At 38.2% G+C, this 24484-nt stretch overlaps 1 protein-coding gene across 1 annotated transcript in view; it reads right to left on the bottom strand.

The window, feature by feature from the left end:
* Window positions 1–24484, bottom strand: part of CFAP299 (cilia and flagella associated protein 299) — a 579020-nt gene that overhangs the window by 75598 nt on the left and 478938 nt on the right. The window contains exon 4 of the mRNA XM_059397269.1: window positions 12561–12703. Within this exon, the coding sequence (XP_059253252.1) occupies window positions 12561–12703 (143 nt within the window). The remainder of the gene's footprint in view (window positions 1–12560; window positions 12704–24484) is intronic.

Below are 24484 nucleotides of genomic sequence, written 5' to 3'. Positions count from 1 at the left end.
AGGACCCTGAGATCAGACTCCCCACTGGGCAGGGAACCTGGCGATGTGGGGCTTGACCCCGGACCCTGAAATCATGACCCGGATTAGAAGCAGCCGCTTAACAGACTGAGCCACCCAGGTGCCCCTGGTTAGGCAAAAATGCAATGCGAATCACATCGGTCCACTGTGGAAAACTCTCCAGTGGCTCCCTGTTCTACTCAGCATGAACATGTGGTCCTTACAACTTGTAACGTCCTATGTGATTGGCTTCGCTTCTTCCCGACCTCGTTCCAACCTGCTCTGCATGACCCCCCACTGCAGCCGAGCTCTTCCCCGCACAGACCAGCCTCAGGAGCTTGCGTCCTCGGCCTACGCCGGCCTCCTGCCTGGTCCCTCCGGCCTCAGTGCCTTCAGTGTCTCTGGGCTTGTGCCAGCTCTATGGCACAATGAGGTCTTCCATGGCCACCTTAATTTCAAAAGGCACCCAGAAGTCCCCCTTCCACTCCATTTTCCTCCACAGCGCGTACCTTGCTCTGACATTTCCTATAGATGTATAGATGCTGAATTTTCTACTTAATTACTTAGCATAAGTCTCTATAGTATATACGAATACGTATACATACATACAGATGGATAGACATATTTGTCTTTGGTTTATTTTCTATCTCCTACCACCAACTATAAACTCTATGAGAACATATTTACTTTTTTTCTGGTTATTGTATCCCCAGTCCTAGAACTTGGCACATCAAAGGTGTTCTGGAACTCTCTGTTGGATGACTCCCCAGAGGGGTTGCTGTGTTAGTCACTTGGCAGTTACAGCCACGAGAAGAGAGGAGGTACAGATATTTGGTATCTGAAACCTCCAACACCGTGGTTGTTCCTGTGCTGAAGAGCTCACAGTAAACATGTCAAAATCATGTTGTAACTAATAGAAAAGAAAAGAGGTAGACACAAGGATATGGAATCACCTTGGTGAACTCAGTTCCGAGAATGGAAGAATTTGGAAAAGGGCACACTTGAACTGTGTGGTTAAGAAAGGGCTCGCTGGGTAGAGAATGTGGGTCTAGGTATATCCAGTAGAGGGTCATGAAAGAGCATGATGTTCTAGGAAACAGTGAGTGCTTCTTTGTAATGAAAGCATGAAGAGAGGTAGGTAGACACATGAAACAAGACGGGAAAGTTGATGGGAGTTTTTAATCTAATGCTGGAGGATTTTGCTTGCCTTGAATCTTAAAAAAATGTTTAAGTAGAATTCTGTCTTACTGAATGCTAATCTCAACTCCTGAAGTTTGAGATGACTTTTCTAATGTGGAGAGCAGAATCTCTGGGGTCAGGGGGAATCAGGGTGGAAAGAGTAGTAAGTCTCTATGCTAAATTCAGTTCCAGAATGGCTTCAGAATTCCCCCACCAGAAGTACTGTAGATGGATTTGGATTTCGTCCATGTGACTTCACTCTCTAGTTTCTCCGCGTGTTACCTCAGGCACAGATGAAGGAAAATGGCATAGACGGGTGTGAGATTGTGAGATTGTGAACATTAGTTACAGCAAGGGGACCAGGTTTTGATTATCACTAGTGAAGCTAGTGCTGTTTTTAAAATAAAATGAAGTAAAGCAAAATACAGACTCTCAAGTCATATGTACACTTAGATAAATATCCAGCATGTTGGAATGTTAAAAGAATCTGGATCTGGGATTAGGAGACCTGGGATCTAGTCCCAATTCTGTTACTTCTACTCTTTTGTGCGAAAGCAAGCCATGAATAATCTTCTCATTTGTGAGATTTACACTCAAGCATTTTTATATTTTTAGATTTCCAATCATCAGTAGATATCTAGTATTTGCCAAGTTTTAAGTGTAGGGCTTTTAAACAGAATCTACCTGGAATGTATTGACTTATATGTATTCTAAGAATAGAAAATGATTTTGCCTATGACTCCAGAGAGCAAGATGTGTTCCCCAAGATATCATGTTACCTGACTTTTTTGACTCCGTGATGGCCACTGATGTGACGTCTGAAGGAAGGTGATCATGGTGAGTCACTACTTATTCTATTAATCCAAATGAGATTGTTATTACGTAGCTGAGACAGGGAAGGCACAGGGGGATGGAGATATTTCTTTGATATCTTCAAGTTTCTTTTTGTTACATATAAAAAATTAATTTTTAAATAATAATAATGGAGTTGGCATTTTGTAGAATGGCCTGGGAAGCTGACACTTTCTCTAGGAAACTGGTTCTGGGTTCTGAACAGTAAGCAAGTGTAATTTTGGTGCAGTTTATTTGCACACCTGAAGTTGCCTATGATCTCTGATAACTCTACACTATAGTTTTAATGCCATTTAAATCCTGTTATGGCGAATACCATCTTTTCTTCTAATTTAGTAAATTAAATGAAAATAATTCTGAATATGAAGGTTAATTTGCTAGTAGCCTTTCCTGCCACTGCACTCCTGGGTATTTACCCCAAAGATACAGATGTCATGAAAAGAAGGGCCATCTGCACCCCAATGTTCATAGCAACAATGGCCATGGTCGCCAAACTGTGGAAAGAACCAAGATGCCCTTCAACGGACGAATGGATAAGGCAGATGTGGTCCATATACACTATGGAGTATGATGCCTCCATCAGAAAGGACGAATACCCAACTTTTGTAGCAACATGGACGGGACTGGAAGAGATGATGCTGAGTGAAATAAGTCAAGCAGAGAGAGTCAATTATCATATGGTTTCACTTATTTGTGGAGCATAACAAATAGCATGGAGGACAAGGGGAGATGGAGAGGAGAAGGGAGTTGGGGGAAATTGGAAGGGGAGGTGAACCATGAGAGACTGTGGACTCTGAGAAACAATCTGAGGGTTTTGAAGGGGCGGGGGGTGGGAGGTCGGGGTACCAGGTGGTGGGTATTAGAGAGGGCACGGATTGCATGGACACTGGGTGTGGTGCAAAAATAATGAATACTGTTATGCTGAAAATAAAAAATAAATTAAAAAAAGAAAAAAAGTGTAAATTTTGAACAGGAAAATTAGACAAACAAATAAGTTTGTATAAACACATAAATATTAGTTGATATTAGTTAAGCTACTATAAAAAACTTGACAATGAATGAAAGTCTTTTCAGAGGAGACATTTAGCAATTCTTCTTTAACCCCAGTCCAAACTGAGCATTACTAATAATGGGACAACTTGACATTAGTTGCCTTCTGATACGCTGCAATGTGTAGTTACTCACCAATGGAGAATTCTTACTGAAAAAATATTTACACTTAATAGAATCAAGCCTTGTGATTTCTCTCCCAGTTTAAAGAAAATGCAAGGACAAGAGAAACAAGTCAAAAGAGACCACAGGAAACAATCAGAAAAACCCAGAATGCAGGGCAATGTAAAAAACAATTGGCCCTATCTCATTAAAAACTCAATGTCATGACCAAGAGAAAAAACAAAAACATAAACATCTTGTTGGGATGTGCGGAGCCCTCCTATGTGTGGGGCTATCTTAGAGTGAAAGACAGCTGAGAGGCATAAGCTAAGCAATTTTTGAACACTGACTGGATGAGGCTTCCCAAAACCAGTCAGAAAACACATTTTGAGAAATTGAAACAATTTGCATATGAGCTGGATATTAGATGACAGTAGGAAATAATTACTAATTTTCTTACGTATCATAACATGATGTTATATAGGGGGATGTTCTTATTCTTAGGAGATGCTTGGTGAAATGTTTAAGGATGAAATCTGCAAGCTATTCTAAAATGGTATATACACAGCAGCATACTAAAGAGAGTTGAAGCACATTTGAAAAATGTGAATGACGGTTTAATCTAGATTGTGAGTATATTGGTATTTATTGTACTGTTTTTTGGACTTTTCCAAGACTAAGATAATTTCATAATTAACTGGAAGTGTTGCACAACAATTTAAATATAGTTAGTGCCACTGAACAGTACACTTAAAAATGGTTAAAATGGTAAATTTTAGGTTCTATATATTTTACCAAAATTTTTAAGTGTTGGAAAAAAATCCTGTGTAAAAGAAGCAGCCTGCCATAATCATAGTAATTGTTGTCAATGAACTAGAGGTTGTCTCAGATCTCTAATTATTCACTTAAGGTTTACTCTTATTATTATTACTAATAATTCACTCTAATTATTCACTTATCGTCAGGGAAGCACATTGTAGACAATTAAAGAGACCACCAGATGACTGTTCTGGTATTCTGATTTTTTTTTTTAAAGAAATGAGACAAACAGGGTCTGAATAAAATTCTACCGTTGAACAGTGCGACAGATATTTCAGTAGGAATTTGGTAGGAAAAGTTAGTTTCAGTATGTTTGGGTTCTGTATAGACAGGCAGGAGGAGGTTCATCTTAACATAGCTTTGGGGGGCTCTCTTCTCCGTCCTTGCGTGGTCCATGAGAGACAGCACTTAATGTTTAGCTTGGGATACAGAGAAACTGAAAAGAGTTAAGTACTGGAAAATTAAATTTATTTGTATAAGAATTCCAAGTAAATATTACAAAAATTATGTGAACCACAGTTCAGAGGATATGAATAGATTCTAAAAGTATCCTGGGACATAACTGAGGTTCAACAAGTCAGGGCCAATTTTTCCCTAAAGACTTTTAGGTTGAAGCCACAATTAAAGGCCACTTTTAGTTCTGGCCAGAGCTCTTCCCCTCACAAAGCTGTGGGACACTGTAATTCTTACTCATAGTGACGGAAAATATAAGCCTGGTTAAGTACAAAGGGCTGTTTTCTGCCAAGCTCAAGGCAAGGAGGAAGTGGCAAGGGTGGGTACAGGATGGCTGGAATCCCCCAGTCTTAACTGTGGATAGCGGGATGGCTTCAAGTTCTGAAAAACAATCCCAAATTAGGTCTTGTCAAGTCAGATACACATCTGCAAAAGAAATATACAACCTGACAATGACTAGGGTATGGATACGGGACCAAAGAGGAAAATGATATCTTTTCACAACAGAGTCCTAAAGTAGAATCATGTATTGATTTAAAAAAAAAAATTATGGTATTTGGTGTTACACAGATTCCCTCTTTGGTCCTGGATTTCTAGTTGTGAGTGCAAATGTCTCTGTGTGTAACTTTGGGTTAAGCAAATTAACATCTCTATGATGCAGATTCTTTGATGTTAGAATGTGAAAAAAAATCCATGAGGTAGTCAAGTAAGTGAAAAAATGAATATAAATTATAAATTATTTAGCTCAGTGCCTTGTCCACATAAATGCTCAGTTAATCTTTATCAGTATCAAAGTTATGTCAGACTTTGCCTCAGTAGTTTGGAAGAGCCTGAGGGCTGAAATTAAACTCACCCAAGTGGGAGAACAACAGAGAGCATGACTGGGCTGATGGCAAATATAACTTCTAACATCTGAGATGGTAATTTAGGCTAGTAGTCAGAGATTCAAATACTTGGGGGAATCCAGGAGGTACTCAAATGAGTGACTTGAGGGGGACGGTGTAGATGCCAAGATGTGTGAGTGGTCAAGTCTATGTCTATGTTAATCTGGTGAGAACATAGCCCATCTCAGAAGGCAGCTGCTATTTAATTCTAGGTCATGGTTGCAATGAGAGAATGCAGGCTCAGTGTGGGAAGACCTTATTAGTTTTTAAGAGAATCTGCAAATCCAATATATTTTATGTGACATTTCCTATCTCTCAAGCACTGATGCAATTTTTAGATACATCGTGTAGGCCAAACAAAACATGTCTGCATCCAGACACCACTAAATAGTGATCTCTGGTCTATGGTTTCTTACATCATGCCTATCTAAGCTTAATACTGGTTCTAAAGATCAAGATGGGATTGAAACTCTGGGGTGAGGACAAGTAGACCAGATGTACTTATCAAGAGAATTGAGTCATAAACATAAGCCACGTATGTCATTGTAAATTTTCTAACAGCCACACTAAAGAAAAGTTAAAAGAAAAGGTGAGGAGAAATAAGTCAAGCAGAGAGAGTCAATTATCATATGGTTTCACTTATTTGTGGAGCATAACAAATAGCATGGAGGACATGGGGAGTTAGAGAGAAGGGGGTTGGGGTAAATTGGAAGGGGAGGTGAACCATGAGAGACTATGGACTCTGAAAAACAATCTGAGGGGTTTGAAGTGGCGGGGGGGGTGGGAAGTTGGGGTACCAGGTGGTGGGTATTATAGAGGGCATGGATTGCATGGAGCACTGGGTGTGGTGAAAAAATAATGATACTGTTATGCTGAAAATAAATAAATTAAAAAAAATTTATATTTTAAAAAAAGAAAAGGTGAGAATAATTTTAATAATATGTCTCATTTAACCCTACATATCCAACATATTATTTTAGCATGTAGTTAATGCAGACTTATTAATAAGATAGTTAATATTTTTATGATAAATCTTGGAAATAAGGTATATATTTTATACTTTTAGAATAGCTTAATTCAGAGTTAATCACATTTAAAGTGCTCAGCAGCCACATGTGGTTCATGACTACTCTGCCGGACAGCACAGCTCTAGAGTGTGCTTCTCGAGCTTTATAGGTGCTGATGGTCCATGGACCACACTTTGCGTATCAAGGAGCTGGTGTTTGCAGAAAGTCTCCCTCGGTCAGAATCCTTTTTCACCCAAAATATTCCTTTTCTTTCAAATTCAGCAAATATCTGTTGAAGAGACTAAATGGATATTTTACTAATTAGTTACCAAATTTAGATGTGGAACAATATTAATAACCTTAAAAACGCCAATATTTTTATACTCTGTGCAGAAGAACTGAGTCATTTACTCCTTTTTCTTTTAAACTTGAGAACCCTTTTCTTTTAAACTTGAGAACCAGATGCTTTCATGAGAACACACTTAAGCACAGGATAAACACAACTTTAAATTCCAACTTCAGAAGTTTGGCATGTTAAATATTTTAATAAAACAGACAATGGGATTGCAAGGGAAATTTGATAATAATATCTCAAGGCTTTAATATTTAGGGCATTCCTCGGTCAAGGGTATGAATATTTCATAGATTCTCTAAAGAGAAACACAAAGAAAACTTTTCATTTCCTCCTGACCAGTCTACTCGAGGGATAGGTAGAGCTCTACAGGCAGACTTTAGATCTTTGTGGAAATGATACGGATACATAAATATGGATATGTAAGCAGCTAAACGTGGGGCAGAATATAACTCAGGGATCCTATTTAGTGCAATCATATTCAGGCTACAAAAGCTTTTAAACTCAGAAAAGTGTTCTGAAGGTGAGCAGTGAATTGGAATTCCTAAGAACTCGTTCTCACTCACCCGTTTCTCTCTTGTGAACTTTAGCAAGTGGCTTGCTCTATTTCCTCTCTCAGATGGTAATAATCCGTCTTGAACCTATTTCACTAAGTTGTTGTGGGAAAATGTGATCTCCCTACATGGCAACATCCTACTGACTGTGAGGCACTCACATGTGCTGAGGAAGGTACTGAATCTTAAACACGTGGGCAGAGGGAGTGTGAAATGACAAGACATCAAGTTTTCAGGGCCCTCTCTTCTGTTGTGTTGCAAATAGCCATACCTGTCAATATTTCTACTTTCCACAAAGCAGGATTCCAATCACAGAACTAACGTCTCTTCCTACACAGAGTGGAATAGCACATCAAAAGGTAAGTGAATCTTTAATTTTAAAGTCTTTGTTCGAGTTCTAAATTGAGCTAAGTAGGGCAATACATATACCAAAGATATTTTTACCCCCCTGGTAACACTGTTTAGTCATCTATTGGTGTGAAATCTCTTGAGTGAAAAATATGAAGTTTCATTCTGATAGATGGTTTACATTAAACTCGTGTGGTAAAAATTATCCAGTGAGAATCATCAGAATAGAGATAACTGTTTAAAACCTCAGAAATAATATGGCATCCATGAGAAAAAAAAGGTAAAACTCAATAATTAGGAAACATAAAATATTATTAAAAGAAATTTTAAAAAGTGTAAATAAATTAAATAAACAAATGGAAAAGTGAATATCATAAAGACGCTGTTACTTGTACATTGGCCATAAATTGAAAGAAATTCCAATCAAAATTACAACTTTTTTTGTGTGTGTGAACTTCACAAGCTGATTCTAAAATTTATATGTGAGAGTGAAGGACAAGCACAGCCTAGATGCTTCTGAAGAAAAACTGTCTTTATTTTAAAAACTATCACTAAAATATGCCAAATGACAAAGATTCTATTATTTCAAGGAAAGACCAATAAAACTAAAGAGTGAGCCCAGAAATAAACACATACAGAACCTAACTTAAGACACAAATGGTGCTGCACATGTGAGAGAGAAGATAGTGGACTTTTCAGTAAGTATTCTAGGACAAATTATTAGTCATTTAGGAAAACTATAATAAAAAGTGGACCCTTGAGGCACCTGGGTGGTTCAGTGGGTTAAGCCGCTGCCTTCGGCTCAGGTCCTGGGTCCTGGGATCGAGTCCCACATCGGGCTCTCTGCTCAGCAGGGACCCTGCTTCCTCCTCTCTCTCTGCCTGCCTTTCTGTCTACTTGTGATCTCTCTCTGTCAAATAAATAAGTAAAATCTTTAAAAAAAAAAGTGGACTCTTACCCAATCAATCATCATATATAACATTAAATCTGGATACACTGAAGATATAAAATAAAAAGCAAAACTACACTCTATAGAACAGTATTTTTATGCCCTGCATAAACGTAGAGTTTGATGAAACAAAACACAAAAAAATGCAAACCTCAGATGAAAATGTTAGTAAAATGTATTAATCTATCAAAACTGCTGACTTCCATCAAAAGTCAGTGTAAAGGAGGTGAAAGCAGAATTGCACACAGAAGACGGCATTTTTCAATATATACAAACGGCAAATGATCGATCAATGTCCAAAAGAGAAAAATAAAAAGAATTCAAAATGTATAAGAAAAGGAGAAATAAATAACCAATAAAAAAGATGGGATTAATAGATAATTCACATAAAGGAAATATGATCAACCAATGAAAGACGCTCAATCTGATAAGTGATTACAGAAATGAAAGTTAAAAGCCAAAATGAGAGATCATTTGTAACTCAGTACAGTGGGGAAAACGTTTCTGAACTGGAACACTTGCATAGTACTTCTGGTGGGTACAAATGGGTAGAACCACTTCGAAAACAATTTGGCATTCCTGTGTACTCTATTGTGCTTCTGGTTCTGCATTTTTCCCATAAATTTAAGGAAATAATCAAATATTTATTTTGTATTTCTGCATGCACTGAATTCTATTTTAGGGTAACCAACTAAGTGATGAGAAAAAGTTATTCTCTATGGAAGAATTCTGGCTAAATAATGCAGAATGAATGCTAGATTTAGAGAATTCCCATTATACAACCTTCCGTAAATACATTTAGGTAGCTTTTGTTATTGTATTCTAAAACCATTTACATGAACCAATGGGGAACTTTCTGGTGGAGTGATCAGACTGACACCAGCTGAACCCACTGATCAAGAGCTCACCTTGAGCTTCAGGATTAAAAGAGGTTAGCTGAAAAAAACCTGAGCCTGGATTTTATCAGGCCAGTTGACAGGAAACAGAAAGACAGAGAAGGATGTGACACGACAGCAGGAAGCCATCAGCCACATGTAGGTTACGAGACGTTTCTTGGGATGAGTGACACAGTTTCTCTGACAAATCGACAGCATAAAAAAATAAGGAAGGAACTGTTATATAGTAAAAGAATTACAAAAGATGGAATAAAAAAACACAATATTATTTGGGTTTTGATGTGGTCAAATCAACTATGAAAAGATAACTTTAAGACAATAAAATATGAAAAAGGAGTAACTAGGTATTAGAGAATATTAAGGAATTATTTGTTAGGTATTTTCTGTTAAAATGTTACCAGATAAAGATTCATACTGAAATAGTAATATGAACAATTCATATAGGTGAAATGACACATCTAACATTTGCTTTAATATAAACCAAGATGTGAAGGTTATAGAATCTGGCATTTTTAGTACATCATCAGTTATGGAGTGGTGTAGAATCTGGCATTTTTAGTACATCATCAGTTATGGAGTGGTAGTGGAGAGGAGGAGGTCGAGAGCGACGTCTGGATTGTGCCTTGGGTTGCGAAGGTGGTGCCACTCGCCCAGACGGAGGACACAGAAGCAACAGCAAACTACAGAGATTAAGATGAGTTTAATTTTGAAAATAAGTTTTCGTTGCTAATGGAATACGCAGAAAGTTCTCTGAAGTAAGCAGTGGGATGACTGCATATGAAATAAGAACAGCTCCCTTGTAGGGAAGGGATCAAATCACCCCGGAAAATGTAGACGGTAAGAAACGGAATCAAAGGACGAGCTCTGACGAATTCCAACGTGTACAAAATCAACAAGGGAAGAATTTAGTGAGGGATTCTGAAAATAAAAAGGGCATTTGAATAGTTTTGAAAAGAAGAATTACTCAGCATAATGATTAATCAACACTAATCAAATACTGTAGAGAAGTTAAGGAAGACAAGAGCTGGAAATAATCCATGGGTTTGCCGAGATGGCAGTCACTGGTGCTGTTCCCAGGAGTCATTCCGTTGGAATAATAGTGGTACAGAACTAATTACCATGGGTTAGCGCCGATGTGAGCAGTGAGAATTGGGACACACGCTGTTTTGAGGAGATTAGCTGAAAACCAAAAGAGAGGCAGTTCAATAGTTGGAGTGCAAAAGGGGATTTTTAATAGAAATAATCTTTCAAAATAGAAACGACTTCTTTTTTTAAATAGAAATGGCTTCAGCATGTTTAGAGGTGAGATAAAGGAATCAGTCAAGAGAGTGAACTTGAGAATTTCTAAAAAACAGGGGGAACACATGAAATATAGTTTCAGCAGAGAGAAGGATGGAAGGCATCAAAACCAAGTTGGATAAATTAGCTCTGAACAGGACACGTAATTATTTTTTCTCTGAATCTGTAAAAAATTTGTGAGTAGGTGCATGTATAAAAAATATTTCACTTGGTAAGACTGAAGTATTATTTTTTCTTCAAGAAATAAATCTATTTCTAAAAGAATAAGGTGCAGCCACCTAAGGTCAGAACTATGTTGTTTTAGAAACATCACTGGAAAAAAGAGATCATTTGGTAGTTTCTATGTTTAGACTCAGTGTAATCTGTGCAATGTGAGGCAAACCATACAGCGAGAGGAGGCAGTGTCAGCGCTTGACAAGAAAGATCTTGAGAGACCAGTGAAAATTTAGAATATTTTTGGATACCCACACCTTAGTGAAATTTCCTAAAATTACGTCTGCAAGAATCCAGGGATTCAATTACAGGTACAGAAAACAAAGTTCTTATCAATCTACCCTTGAGGTTAGCAGAAGCACAAAAACAGATTATTACAGAGGGAAATTAAATGACATGCCGTTCATCTAGGTGGGATCAGAAAAGGGGTAGGTCCATTAAGGTGGTGATGGTTAAGAAGCCTTTAGAAAATAGCAATAAGGGGGGGTGCCTCATGGCTCAGTGGGTTAAAGCCTCTGCCTTCGGCTCAGGTCCTGATCTCAGGGCCCTGGGATGGAGTCCCACATCGGGCTCTCTGCTCGGCAGGGAGCCTGCTTCCCTCTCTCTTCCCCAGTCTCTCTCTCTCTGCCTGTCTCTCTGCCTACTTGTGATCTCTGTCAAGCAAATAAATAAAAAAAAGAAAAGAAAATAGCAATAATGATGGATAAAAGACAGCAGGTTGTCAAAGGAGGAGAGTGTTGTTCCAAGTGTCGAACAATCTGGATATAGAGAACAGTTCAAGCAGAATGCTGCTACCACTTCTGGATTCTATGGAAAGTAAAAGAATTAAAAAATTAGCTTAAGACCTATTTCCAAAGAGGTACAAGGGCTGATCTGCGAACACACTGACAGAAAGGAGCAGATCATATGTGATAGGACCAGGTCTCCAGGGGAAGGGGAGGGCTGAGCGGTAAACAGAATGTGGGTAGGAAAGAATTCCCGAACAGGCCAGCAATGAGAGGGAACGAGGCAAAGGTAGGCAGAGGCTTGTACTCTGGCTGGTGGCCAGAGAACAGAGAGGGAGAACCTGTCAGGTGGACTGTTCTTGAAGCTCCTAAGCAGACCAAGTGCCAAGTGATCCAAGAGCCTTATAAGATTAGCCATTTTTAAGCTCTACTTTTTTAAAAAAATTTATTTTCTATTTATTTTCAGTATAACAGTATTCATTATTTTTTCACCACACCCAGTGCTCCACGCAATCTGTGCCCTCTACAATACCCACCACCTGGTACCCCGACCTTAATTTAAAAGGAAAATCACTGAGAATTTACTTACTTTATCTCTGAAGTTTTCTCTTCATCAGACTGTAGATGGGAAAAGTGGATCTGGGTTCATTGCACATTTAAATTTTCTAAATTTTTATTCAAGCCAGTCTTACCACACTCCATATATATATACATATTATATACATACATATACATACATATATTATATACATTATATGTATATAATGTATATGTGTATATTCCACTCTAGGCACGATACAGAACAAAAAATAAGAATCTTTTGCCATATCTTTGAGGAGCTTGTTCTCTTACTGAAGGTATGAGAAGTACAAAAAATTTACCTCAAATCTGTGGGTTTGGGAAGAAGTCTTCTTTTTCCACTAAAGTAGACTTCAAAATCTTCAATCTTTAGCCTGTGGGCATAGTCAATGTATCCTGATATCTCCTGCCCATGAGAATTTTTGTCACGAATAAAGATCACAGTCTGGTAGCACACACACAAAAAAGACAGAATAAAAAGAGTAAATAAATTAAAGTCATCTGAATATATTGCATATGATAATAAAATCTGTAGTCTTCGAGTGTCACATGTGCCAGACCTCATTCTCAGTGCTTTACGTTTCACCCTCACCATGATCCTAGGAAGCAGGTATGATTATTTAATCCTGACACATGAAGAAATTCATGAAAAGTTAACTTCACAGGAGTATAATGTACATTTATAATAATTTTATAAGACAATATCAATAATTAACTTACAGGTCTTCCAAAAGGCAGACATTTTAAGTGTTTGTATAACATTAGTTTATTTCCTTACCCCGAATCCTATTGTCTTCCCATTGTCATAATTTCTTTAGATAAGAAAACTAAGGAACAAAGAGGCTGAGTACCTCACTAATAGTCTCACAGTTAGTAATCAAAAAATTGAGATTAAAACCCAAGTTCTTGTGTTTGTCTCTTTAATTACTACATTATTTTTCTATCTCAATTCCTATGTATGTTCCATTACAAAGATATAAATTGGTCCCTTCTCATTACTGTGAGAGTCAAAAAGTCTCTTAATAAAATTAGAATCTCTTTAAAATTAAAGTCACCTTCCAAATTAAGTCCACAGGTCAAAACAAAAAGTACATTTTTCTCATTCATATTATTTCCTGAACAAATATCATTGTGCACTTACTACATATTAGATCCTGTTGAAGGGGTCAAGGATACAACGCAGTAAGTACCCTGGCCTCTCAGAATGTATGCTCTGGTGAGGGGAGACAGACGAGACATGAAAAGGAAAAAAGTATTTCCAGTGAGTGATAAATGCCACAAAGCAAATAAAGAACATGGTAGATTCGAGAATGAAGTCATCAGAGAGGGAGAAAAACCATGAGAGACTCTTAACTATAGGAAACAAACTGAGAGTTGCTGGAGGGCACATGGGTGGGGGAGGGGGAACTGGACGATGGGCATTAAGGAAAGCACATGATTCGATGAGCACTCGGTGTTGTATGCGACTGATGAATTATTGAACACTACGTCTGAAACTAACGATGTACTACATATGTCGGCTAATTGAATTGAAATAAAAAATTTAAAAAAAAAATAAAGAACATGGTTGACAAGAGAAGGAACTGTTGGTGGCGAAGTCTACTTTTGGTCATCAGAAAAGACTTGGAGGAGGTCAGTTTAAACCAGAGAAAAAGTGAGGCATGTGAAGACCTAGACCAGGAGCCTGTCAGGTGAGGGAAGGAGCGGACACCGAGCGTACGTGGAGGTCAGCTGGAGCAAATGGAAGAATGGCAATCCTTTCTCTATCAAGCTGACAGACACTGATCTCAACTTCCAAGAGAAAACCAAAACCAAGCAAGCAAGCAAACAAAAAAACCTATTTAGCTGGAGAAGTTCTAAATGGCTTTATTTCCGGGTCTAATTCAAAGTGGAGAATCTCCTGACAACGCTCCACATTTGGAAGAAACTGTAAACGAGTCTTCCTTTCCTCTCTGCCCATCGCTGGACGGTTCCTTGTTGGGTCTCTGTGTGGTCAGTTACAGGAAGCACTCACGTGGGTCACCTTCACAGAGCTTCCAAAAAGGTGAACCGAGAAAACTCAAAGAATCCTTTTTCTCGCTGCACCTGAGAAAACATGTTGCTAACAATGTCCCAACTGAAAAACCGAAGAACAAGCCACGAGGTACCGCTGGTCGTTATTTTGCTAAATTGCATCTTCCTGCCTCCTGCAGTCGTTTGGCACTTGGTGCTGAGGAGGCCACGCAGAGAAGGATTCTGAGGCACGTCCTTGGCTTAAGGAGAGTGTGGTGATGGATCAGCACCATTTTCCACAGAGGCGGCTCAAGGAGCCCGCATTGTCGTTCCTGTGCTCAGTCTCACGTAGGTTCAGTCCTGCACCTTCTCGTCTCCACCACAGAGCTCCAAGTTAAACTTCCTCAGATTTGTCCATGCTTTCAGCCATGGCTTTCGGCCATGGCTTTCAGTCCATGGTTTCTAGCTTTTACAGCACAAATTCTAAATGGACAGTAACTCAGAGACCTCTTAAAACTCTTAGACTTCTAAATCCATACCTAAGATTGCTATCTCTGCTTAAACAAGGCTACATACTAGAACTATCAATGTTTCATGCGAAGTCCTTAAGGTCCTTGAAATCTTTACCCCACCAAGGCTGCTCCTAATGTTGAGGCGAATCTTACAGGCACATAGAGGGAAAAATGTCCGAAATAAGTCATCTACTTTTAAAATGGAACTCTATTATTAAAGATTTGATTGATTGATTGATTGATTTACTTTTGAGAGAAGAGAGAGCATGGGGGGAGGAACAGTGAGGGGGAGAAGTGGGGAAAGAATCTTAAGCAGACCCTGAGCTGAGTGCAGAGCCCAGCACAGGCCTTGATATCATGACCCTGAGATCATAACCTAAGTCGAAACCAAGAGTCAGACACTTAACCAACTCAGCCACACAGGCACCCTTAAATGGAACTCTATTAACAGAAAAAGAAACAACAACAAAAACACCCTCCTCTGTCTGCCTCTATCTTTAAATGAAATGGATCAGTCTTATTTTTTCAGTAGAATAGCATACCAAATATTGTAACTGACCTTCCTCATGAAAGCAAAAATAAATTCTGGATAAAATCTAAAATGCAACTTGTAACATGCCTTGATGCACTGTCAAAAATGAGGAATACTTAGAGTCTAAAAACTAAGTGGAAATAGATTCCCAGAAAGGAAAGCAGAGCCCTAGAACCATCTTTGTCCTGCAGGCATGTGCCCAACTGCAGGGAATCTTAGAAAGGGTTTCATGATCTTGGGAGTTGGAGGTGACAGGAGACAAAATCCAGCCTTTCAGGCAGAGAGACTAGGACTATTGCCTCAACATACGGCAGAGAAATAAGAAAAGGATAAAAACAATCGTCAATGTGTCCATAGAAAAGAAGAATGTTTCCAGAATTATAAACCCAGAGAAAATATCTTTCAAGTGGGAAAACCAAAAAATGAGAGCCTTGATTGACAAAAGACTCTTAACTCAAAGAAATCCTGGAGGATGTATAGTTGCCTCTTGAAAAACATGGGTTTGAACTATATGTCTCCACTTATATATGGATAGGTTTTATAAAAAAAATACAGTACAGCACCATAAATGTATTTTCTCTTTCTTATGATTTTCCTGTTTTCTTTTCTCTAGCTTCCTTTATTGTAAGAATACAGTATGTATACACACAACATGTAAAATACGTGTTAGTTGACCCTTTATGTCATCAGTAAGGTTTGCAGTCAACAGCTGGTTATTAGTAGTTAAGCTTTTGAGGAGTAAAAAGTTATATGCAGATTTTTGACTCAGTGGGGTTGGCACCTTTAACCCTTATATTGTTGAACAGTCAACTGTATTTCAGGCAAAAAAAGTGACTCTAACTGAAAGGTCAGAGATAAAGAATAGAATGAAATTCCAAGAATATAGTAAATATATAGAAAAATATATGATGGAATGATAGCATTATGGGCTGAACTGTGTTCCCTCAAAATTCCTATGTTGAAGCCCTCAGTATATCAGAGAATATATTTGGACATAGGGCTTTCAAAGAAGTTATTAAGCTAAAAGGAGCCCATTAGTCACTAATCCAATCTGACTTTATGAGGAGGTATTTGGACACAGAGAGACACCAGGGGTTTGTACACGTGGAAAGACCAGGTGAAGACACAGTGAGAAATGGGTACCTGCACATCAAGGAGGGAGTTTTCAGAAGAACCAACCCTGCCGACATCTTGATCTTCACAAAAATCTTGATCTACCTTTTGCTCCTGGCTTTGATAACTGTGAGAAAATAATCTCTGTTGTTTCAGCCACCCAGTATGTGGTATTTTGTTATGGCAGCCCTAAAGAACTAATACACATGGTAATAAATGAAAATAATTAAGTAATTACAGTCAGTGTGAATGGCCAAGTGTTTAAGTTAAAAAACAAAGGTTCTTAGAGTGGATAAAAACAAAGGGTATAAAACTTAAGGCTGAAAGGTAACTGATCAAAGAACATGCATAAGAAAATGTCTGTCTAAAAAGCTGGTATCAGCATATTGGTATGAGACAAATGAACTTGGAGGGCAAAAAGCATTCCTAGAGATGGAGAGTCACTAGATAATGATAAAATATTCAATTCAGAGAAAGATAGAGCTATTATAACTTTGAATTAACCTTTGAAAAAAATAGCCTCAAAATGTGGAAAGCAAAAATCGATAGAACTGTTTAAGCATAAATAGACAAGTCATCATCACTATGGTAAGTTTATCTCTCTCATTAAGTCCTAGATCAAATCATAAATTCCATAATTATTATAAAGTTAATATACATTGTAAAGAATTAAAAACGCAAGAGTGAGTGCTCGGTTTTTACTTAACCAAGTACCTAAACATCTTTTCTCTTCAGTGTCTTGTGGGTAAAATGAATAATGGTGTAAAATTATATGTATATGTGTATATATCTCTCCATAATCTCACTATTTTACATTATTATATCCAGCTTTCCCATGTTAGTTTAAAGTCCATTGTCTATGGGAATTTGAGTACATTACTTTAAATCTCACTTCTCTAGCCTTGTGAGAGTTAAGCAGATGTGCTGTGATTTTTGTGAATCTAGGGGTTTTCTGAAGCTAGACAACTTCAAGTCAGGACAAACTGAGTATAAAGTTCACTGTTTGTCCTTGGGTGGGTTGTTCAAGTTCTTAACTCCTCTATATATTCTTAAGTCCTATGCTCCGAAGTAGGTTCCTGCAAAATCTAGCAAGTTTCTACAAAACCAAACTGTATACCTCCAAAACAAACAAAGGAACAAACAAAACAAAACCAGGCAAGCTTCATTGGACCTAAGCGTTTAGTTAGCTAAGCCTTCTTGTAGCCTATCCCCTCCTCCCATTTCTCCTTCATCTCTGGAGAGCAGTGAAATCACCTCTTGTCTCGCATGAAATGGCTCAGCTCATTGTCAGGTGCTGTCAGAGCCTGGCCTTCTGCCTGTGCACCCAATTTGTATGCCACATGCAAATGCTCTTTCTTTTTCAATGGGGAAAGTCTAGTGATCATTGTATCTGTAATTTCTTTTATTTTCAATAGAAACAAATGACTTCATTGATGTCTTTCCAAGTATGGCTATTTAGGTGTAAAAATATATTGCGAAAGAATTTTTAGTAAAATAAAAAAAATCTGCAAAATTAAAAAAATTCTTAACGGATAACATGCTTCATAAAATTATTTTAAAAAATGATTGTAACTATTGATGTGTAGTAATTGGCAAAAGACTGTCAGGAAATTACAACTCAATATTTAACTTTGAACTACATCATTACAAAAACAATGTGGGTGACAGGAAATAATAATGAAACAGAAGACGTAAGACATAGTTGTAAGGTACTTGATGGTTGGTTGAAATTTTATTTTCTCTTGTTTATATTTTATTATATGGATTGTCCAAGAATTACAAGTCAGTTAACTAACACTTTTTTTTTTTAAAGATTTTATTTGTTTGTGAGAGAGTGAGCAAGAGAGCACAAGCTGTGGGGGAGGGGCAGGGGAGAAACGAACGCCCCACTGAGCAGGGAGCCTGATGTAGGGCTCCACTCAGGACCCTGGGATCGTGACTTGCGCTGAAGCAGAAACTTAAATGACTGAACCACCCAGGGGCCCCAAACTCACATTCCTGATTAATAAATTTAATATATTCCTTTATCAAATATGTATTTTCTTCTAAGGTGAATACTAATTACCCCTGCTGTTAATACTACTAGGTATCAGTTGTTAAGAAGCCATTATGTTCTGAGCAAAATACTGGGAGCTTTTCATTCATTACCTTTAATTCTCTCAAAAATATATAATGGTTAGATAGCATTATTATTGTCATTTTGTAAATGTGGGTGCTGAAAGCGTTGTGAATGACCACCTCAAAGACATGTAACTCAAGAAGGGGCAACCACACTCACACCCAGGATGCCGTCCCATGACGTCCTTTTTTATAATCACTCCACAGTGGACACTCAGACTCGGATCCAAATGCTGGCCCTGCCATCTGCTTACTTTGTGACACTGGTACATTCATTATCCTTTGTAAGATTCAGTTTCTTCTGTTACACAATGGGCATATTATCTGCTTCTCCAGGTTGTTGTGTGAATTGAGACTATTTTTGCTCAGCACTTAACAATGCCTGGTACATGGTAAACACTCAGTGAATATTATCTATTGTCTTTTAAAATTTTTATTATTACTGTTGCTATTGAAATTATATCATGTTAAGAGTTTTATCAGTTTCTTAGTGATAAGGAAAGGGAATACTCGTATCAGAATTCCATTGCTTGGGTGTGTGTAATTATGTTGCTGGACATGGTTCAATTCATTTGTTACATTCAGCATTCTCAGTTAAAACTTCGTATTTTGAAGTTGAAGTTTAAACATTTTTTCCCAGGTATTACTATATACAACCAGAATGGACCCAACTGGTAATAAGGTCATGATTCTGGCGTCCAGAATGGGCAGAATACGCTAAAACAGCCCTTTGAAGAACAGGTTTATTTCCACCCGAGTGTGACATATTTTAGTGACTTCAAGCTTTCTTATGTGAAGCCCTGTAATGTTTCACTAAGAATTATAAAATGTTATAAATAATTGTTATAAGTTTCTTTAGTAACACTTGCTTTAAAAAACAACAACCTTATTGAGGTATAATTTATATAAAATAAAAACCACACACAAGTTTTAAATGTGTAGTTCAATGATTTTATTTAATTTTCAGCTCTATGCAACACAATCCAGTTCTGGAATATTTTTCTACCAAAGGGATCCCCTGTGCCCATTTGCAGTCAGCCCTGTTCCCACCCCAGCCCCAGGCAACCACTAATCTACTTTCTGCCTCTATAGATTTGCTTTTTCTGGATTTTTCATATAAATGGGATCATACAATATATGGTCTTTTTCATTTTAATAACTTTTTTTTATCAGAGTTAATTTCCCAGGAGATACATGAAAACTATAAAGGCTCTTTTAAATGATGATGTTATGTTTATAAGAAGGCAGACTTCCAAAATACTTATTGTCCTTAGATAAAACCTTTTAATCCTCTCTAGAATACGTCAAAGTATAACCACCACAAATATTTCAGCAAGTCAAATGGTATTTATTTGAAGCCATAAATATTGGTTTACATTTATTTGCAACCTAGGTAGAAAACACTAGTTCTTGTTATGGCAGCAAAAACACAAGAACAAGCCTTTGATGGATTAATTAAGGTACAAGTATTCCTGATATTGAAGCAGGGGCTCAGACACCGAGGAAAATGTGGAATCTGAGATTTTACTGAGATGGTCTGTGGCCTCAAGTGTGAACCAATGTTAGCTGAAAAGACTTATGGAATGCCTAGTTAGGTCCTCATTACTTCTCATGTGTTGGGAAAAAATGAATTAAAGTACAATTTAGACCATTAATATATCATTTGGATCTTTGGCTGCTTGTCTTTTCCCAGAAGTGGATTAAAATACAAATTCATAAACTTGTTATGAGTTGAGTACATGTGTTGCCTGATTTTTCTTGCCAAACACTAATGAGGAGACATAAACTTGATACATTGAAATGGGACTTTTTCAACAGTAAAGCCAAAGTCACTTGTTTAAAAAAAAAAAAAAAAGTCATAGTAAACAGAATGCTGCTAAAACTGAAACATCCATGTCAGGGAATGAGGGCTATCACAGGAGCAAAGTTCGCGTGCTCCCCCCGAGACTGTCCATATGCTCCCTGATGGACACAAATGAAGGAAGAAATTTTTATCTCCTTTAATCTAAAAACCCTTGGAATACTTTCATGAATCATTAGTTTTAGGGAATCCTTTTCTCCTTTCAGAAGAGAAATGATTTTGCAAATGGAATCCAAGTTCTGACAATTTTTTGTAACATTTCAAAATGAGTCCTTACCTATTTCTGTAAAACAACTTACTTTCTGGAATTCCTTATGCTGATAATTATTTTAAAGTCGACATCATTTTATTCAGTTGCAGTTCGACACATCTTTTCACTCACATATGCAATTCTGAGGGTTATGCTTAAGAAAGTTCTTTGCCCTTCCTGTGGAAGGTTTAGTTAGGCTCCGAACCAGCACATTTTTCCTTCCATGTTCTGTTGGCCGAAGCAGGTCACAGGCCAGCCCAGATTCAAGAAGCAGGGAGAGTGACTCCTCTTGAGAGCTGACTCCGTTTGAGCTGCGAAAGTGTCAGTGCAAAGGGGCAATAGATAAAGGACTAAGTAGAGAACTGTGGTCCTTTTCAATCTATACTTCCTTACCCTAACCTAGGAGTTTCCCATGTAGCTGGGTTGTTCACTTTGTAACAGTTGGAGATTTGATTTCTGAGGGAATCGTGGACTAATAACTCACTCTTGAATCACTGTCTTACTTTCCATGCAATCGCTACTATGGACATATAAACATGCTGTATTATCTACTATTTGAAAAAGTAACAGCTAGTTACAGTCCCAAGTTTTTGCTTTTATTTTTTTTTTTAAAGATTTTTTATTTATTTATTTGACAGAGAGAGATCACCAGTTGGCAGAGAGAGAGGAAGGGAAGCAGGCTCCCTGCCGAGCAGAGAGCCCGATGCGGGGCTCGATCCCAGGACCCTGAGATCATGACCTGAGCCAAAGGCAGCGGCTCAACCCACTGAGCCACTCAGGCGCCCACCAAGTTTTTGCTTTTCTTTACAGTTCTCATGATCTTTTTATCCGTTGCGATCAATGTCTTTGTCCTGCAGCACTCTGATGAATACTTCTGCCTCTCACATCTACTATTCCATCTTGCCAAACCCAACGGTCAAGTCTCATTTTCTCTTTTACTTGAATTTCCTGCAGTGGTGTTCACCTTTTTCTTTCTTGAAACTTTTTAATTCTGGTTTCTGTGACATTATATATTTCCAAGATTTTCTTTTGCTTCATTGATCTTTTCTTCACTGGCTCCTCCTTTTTTTTCTGATGTCTAAGTTTTGCAGCTCTCCAAGGCTCGGTCTTCATCTTTTCTCTGTCTGTGTTCACTCACTAATTGCTCTTCTCCAGTTTCAGAGCTTTAAGTATCAGTTCTTATTCTTTCATGAACTTTAGACTAATGTGGATAATTTTTTTTAATCAAAATCTTTATCTCCAGCCTTAGAGTTTCCTGAATTTCAACATAGTATGTGTTATTGTCTACAACATCATTTTAATTGGATGTAATGCAGGCACCTTGGTTTGCAAAACCATACCATCATTCTGTAAATCCACGTTTAATTATGCCTGCTACAAAAGCAAAGAAATTCACCATCAAAATGTAGATGCCTCTGCATCAACTCTGATTTCTTTTCTAATTCCCACAGCTAATCAATCACCAAATTCTCTTGACCATACTTTTAAGATATATCTCAAGCCATGCTTTTGCTTTCTAAGATCATTGCCAACATTGAATAAGATGTTTGAAATAACAAACTTACTGTTTCCCTGCTGACCTAGAATAATCACTTTCCCTGACACCATTTCTTCTTTGCTCCAACTACTTTCAAAAGTATTCCAGAATTTCCTCTCTAAAGCAGAAATCTGAATGTGTTTCTCCTGTTTTATTGGTTATTTGAGTTCTGAGGCACAACCTCTTTAGTACTGTAGATCGCCCATTATCTGATGCCGAACTACCTGTCCAGGACCACTCTCACCTCTACCTCCCCCTTTCATGGAACCCCTTTAGTGAAAGGTATTTGTTTAATTTCACACTTACTATTTATTTGTATTTAATAATGCATTTATATATTTTCTAAGATTCAAATACTACCTCAAAACTTATCTAGAGGTACAGTTTCATCTTCATCACTCTTCCTTAATCTTGGTACTTATTCCTCAAAAGAACCTCTTTTCCTTTTTTAGTTGATTCTAAATAACATATTAATACTGATGTTTCTGACTTCTTTTTTTCTTTTTTACCTACTTCATATTGTGGAAGATGATGATTTATCTCTATTACCAGCCTCCTTTTCCCTCTCAAACCACTTATAAACTTTTCTTCCACCCAGCACCCAAATAGAGCAATATCCTAATTTTAGGTTAAATGATTATGTAGTGTTTACAATTTTAATACCATTTAAACATTACCACAGCTGAGCCACAGAAGCAGAGAGGTCAAGGTATTTATTCACCCAGCTATGGTTACTTTCCTTTCTTCAACAATTTTTTATTTCCTAGAAGGTTGATTGCCTTGGCTTCTCACCCTTGAAGTTTTCTATGAACCTATCATTAATCAACTAGAAATTTTCAACAGAACTACCACCATTCTCCTCAATACATTCATAATCTGTCAGTTTTTATTTTTCTTGGAGATGTACCTTTGGGAATTCAATCTTCCTTTCCCTATATTTAATTCTTTCTAGGCTAAAATCTTTTTTTTTTTTTTTTTGGAAATTCTTTTCAGTATTACCTTAGGAATTTCCTCTGCTTCTCACATGAGCTCCCATAACAGTTTTTAAATATTTCTATTTTGTACCTGCTCCTTTATATTGTAGTTTATGAGGTCCTTGCTGGCTGGAGACCATATCTAATGTCGTATGCTTTATCTAGCTTTGTATGCTTCATTATCTCTCCTGGATTTTAGTTCATGGCAAGGGTGCAACCAACATGGTTTTAGAATTGAGGCAACTGGAGTAAGAGTCAAGATGGTGGAGGAGGGGCAGGCTGAGATGACAGGAGATCAGCTAGACAGTTATCAAACCATTCCAAACACCTACACACCCAAAAGGAGATCGAAGAGAAGAAGAGCAGCAATTCCAGAAACAGAAAATCAACCACTTTCTGAAAGGTAGGACCTTTGGAGAAGTGAATCCAAAGTGATAGGAAGATAAACTGCAGGGGAGGGGCCGGCTCCCAGCAAGCAGTGGAGCAGCAGAGCACAAAATCCAAACTTTCAGAAGTCTTCACCACTGAGGGACATCACTCCAGAGGCTAAGTGGGGGTGGAGCCCTCTTGGGGACAGTGTGGTCTCGGGTCCTGTGGGGTCACAGAAGGATCGGGGCTATCTGCGTGTAGCAGAGCTCACAGGTATCAGAGTGGGGAAGCTGACTACAGAGATGGAGCCAAGGAGTGAGCTCTCAATTCGGGGTTACCTTAAACTGTGATCAGCAGCACAATTGGATCTTTGAGGAGGGACCCCACAAGTGGCAGGTCTGGGGTGCCCCACATTCCTCCACCAGAATGCAGCATGGCAGGAATATACTGGGTTTGGAGACTCCAAACAGGGCTGTGTGCAGGAGATAGAAATGCTCAGTCACAGGCTGGGTGAGCTTGGAGCACAGCTGGAGACCAGGGAGATGGGAGTGATTGACTGCTTTTCTTCGAGGGCACAGTGAGAAGTGGGGCTCAAGCTTTTGGCTCCTCTGGGCCAGAGATTGGGAGGCCGCTGGTTTCACTCCTCTCCTCCAGAACTCCATGGAAAGCCTTCAGGGAACAAAAGCTCCCAAGAGCGAACCTGAGCAGATTACTTAGCCCAATACCTGGCAAGGGCAGTGCATTTCTGCCTCAGGCAAAGACATTTGAGAATCACTACAACAGGCCCCTCCCCCAAGATCAGCAAGAACTGCCAGCCAAGACCAAGCTCATTGATCAGGGAAACAGCAGAATTCCAGAGCCAGGGGAAAGGAAAGCATGAAATTCAAGGCTTTCTCCCCATGATTCTTTAGTCTTGCAAAGTTAATTAAGGTTTTTTGATTTTATTTTTTTTCTAATTCTAAATTTTT

The sequence above is a fragment of the Mustela nigripes genome, chromosome 1 (genome assembly GCF_022355385.1).
Source record: "Mustela nigripes isolate SB6536 chromosome 1, MUSNIG.SB6536, whole genome shotgun sequence".
NCBI classification, from domain to species: domain Eukaryota; kingdom Metazoa; phylum Chordata; class Mammalia; order Carnivora; family Mustelidae; genus Mustela; species Mustela nigripes.
This window is presented reverse-complemented; position numbering and strand designations above follow the sequence as displayed.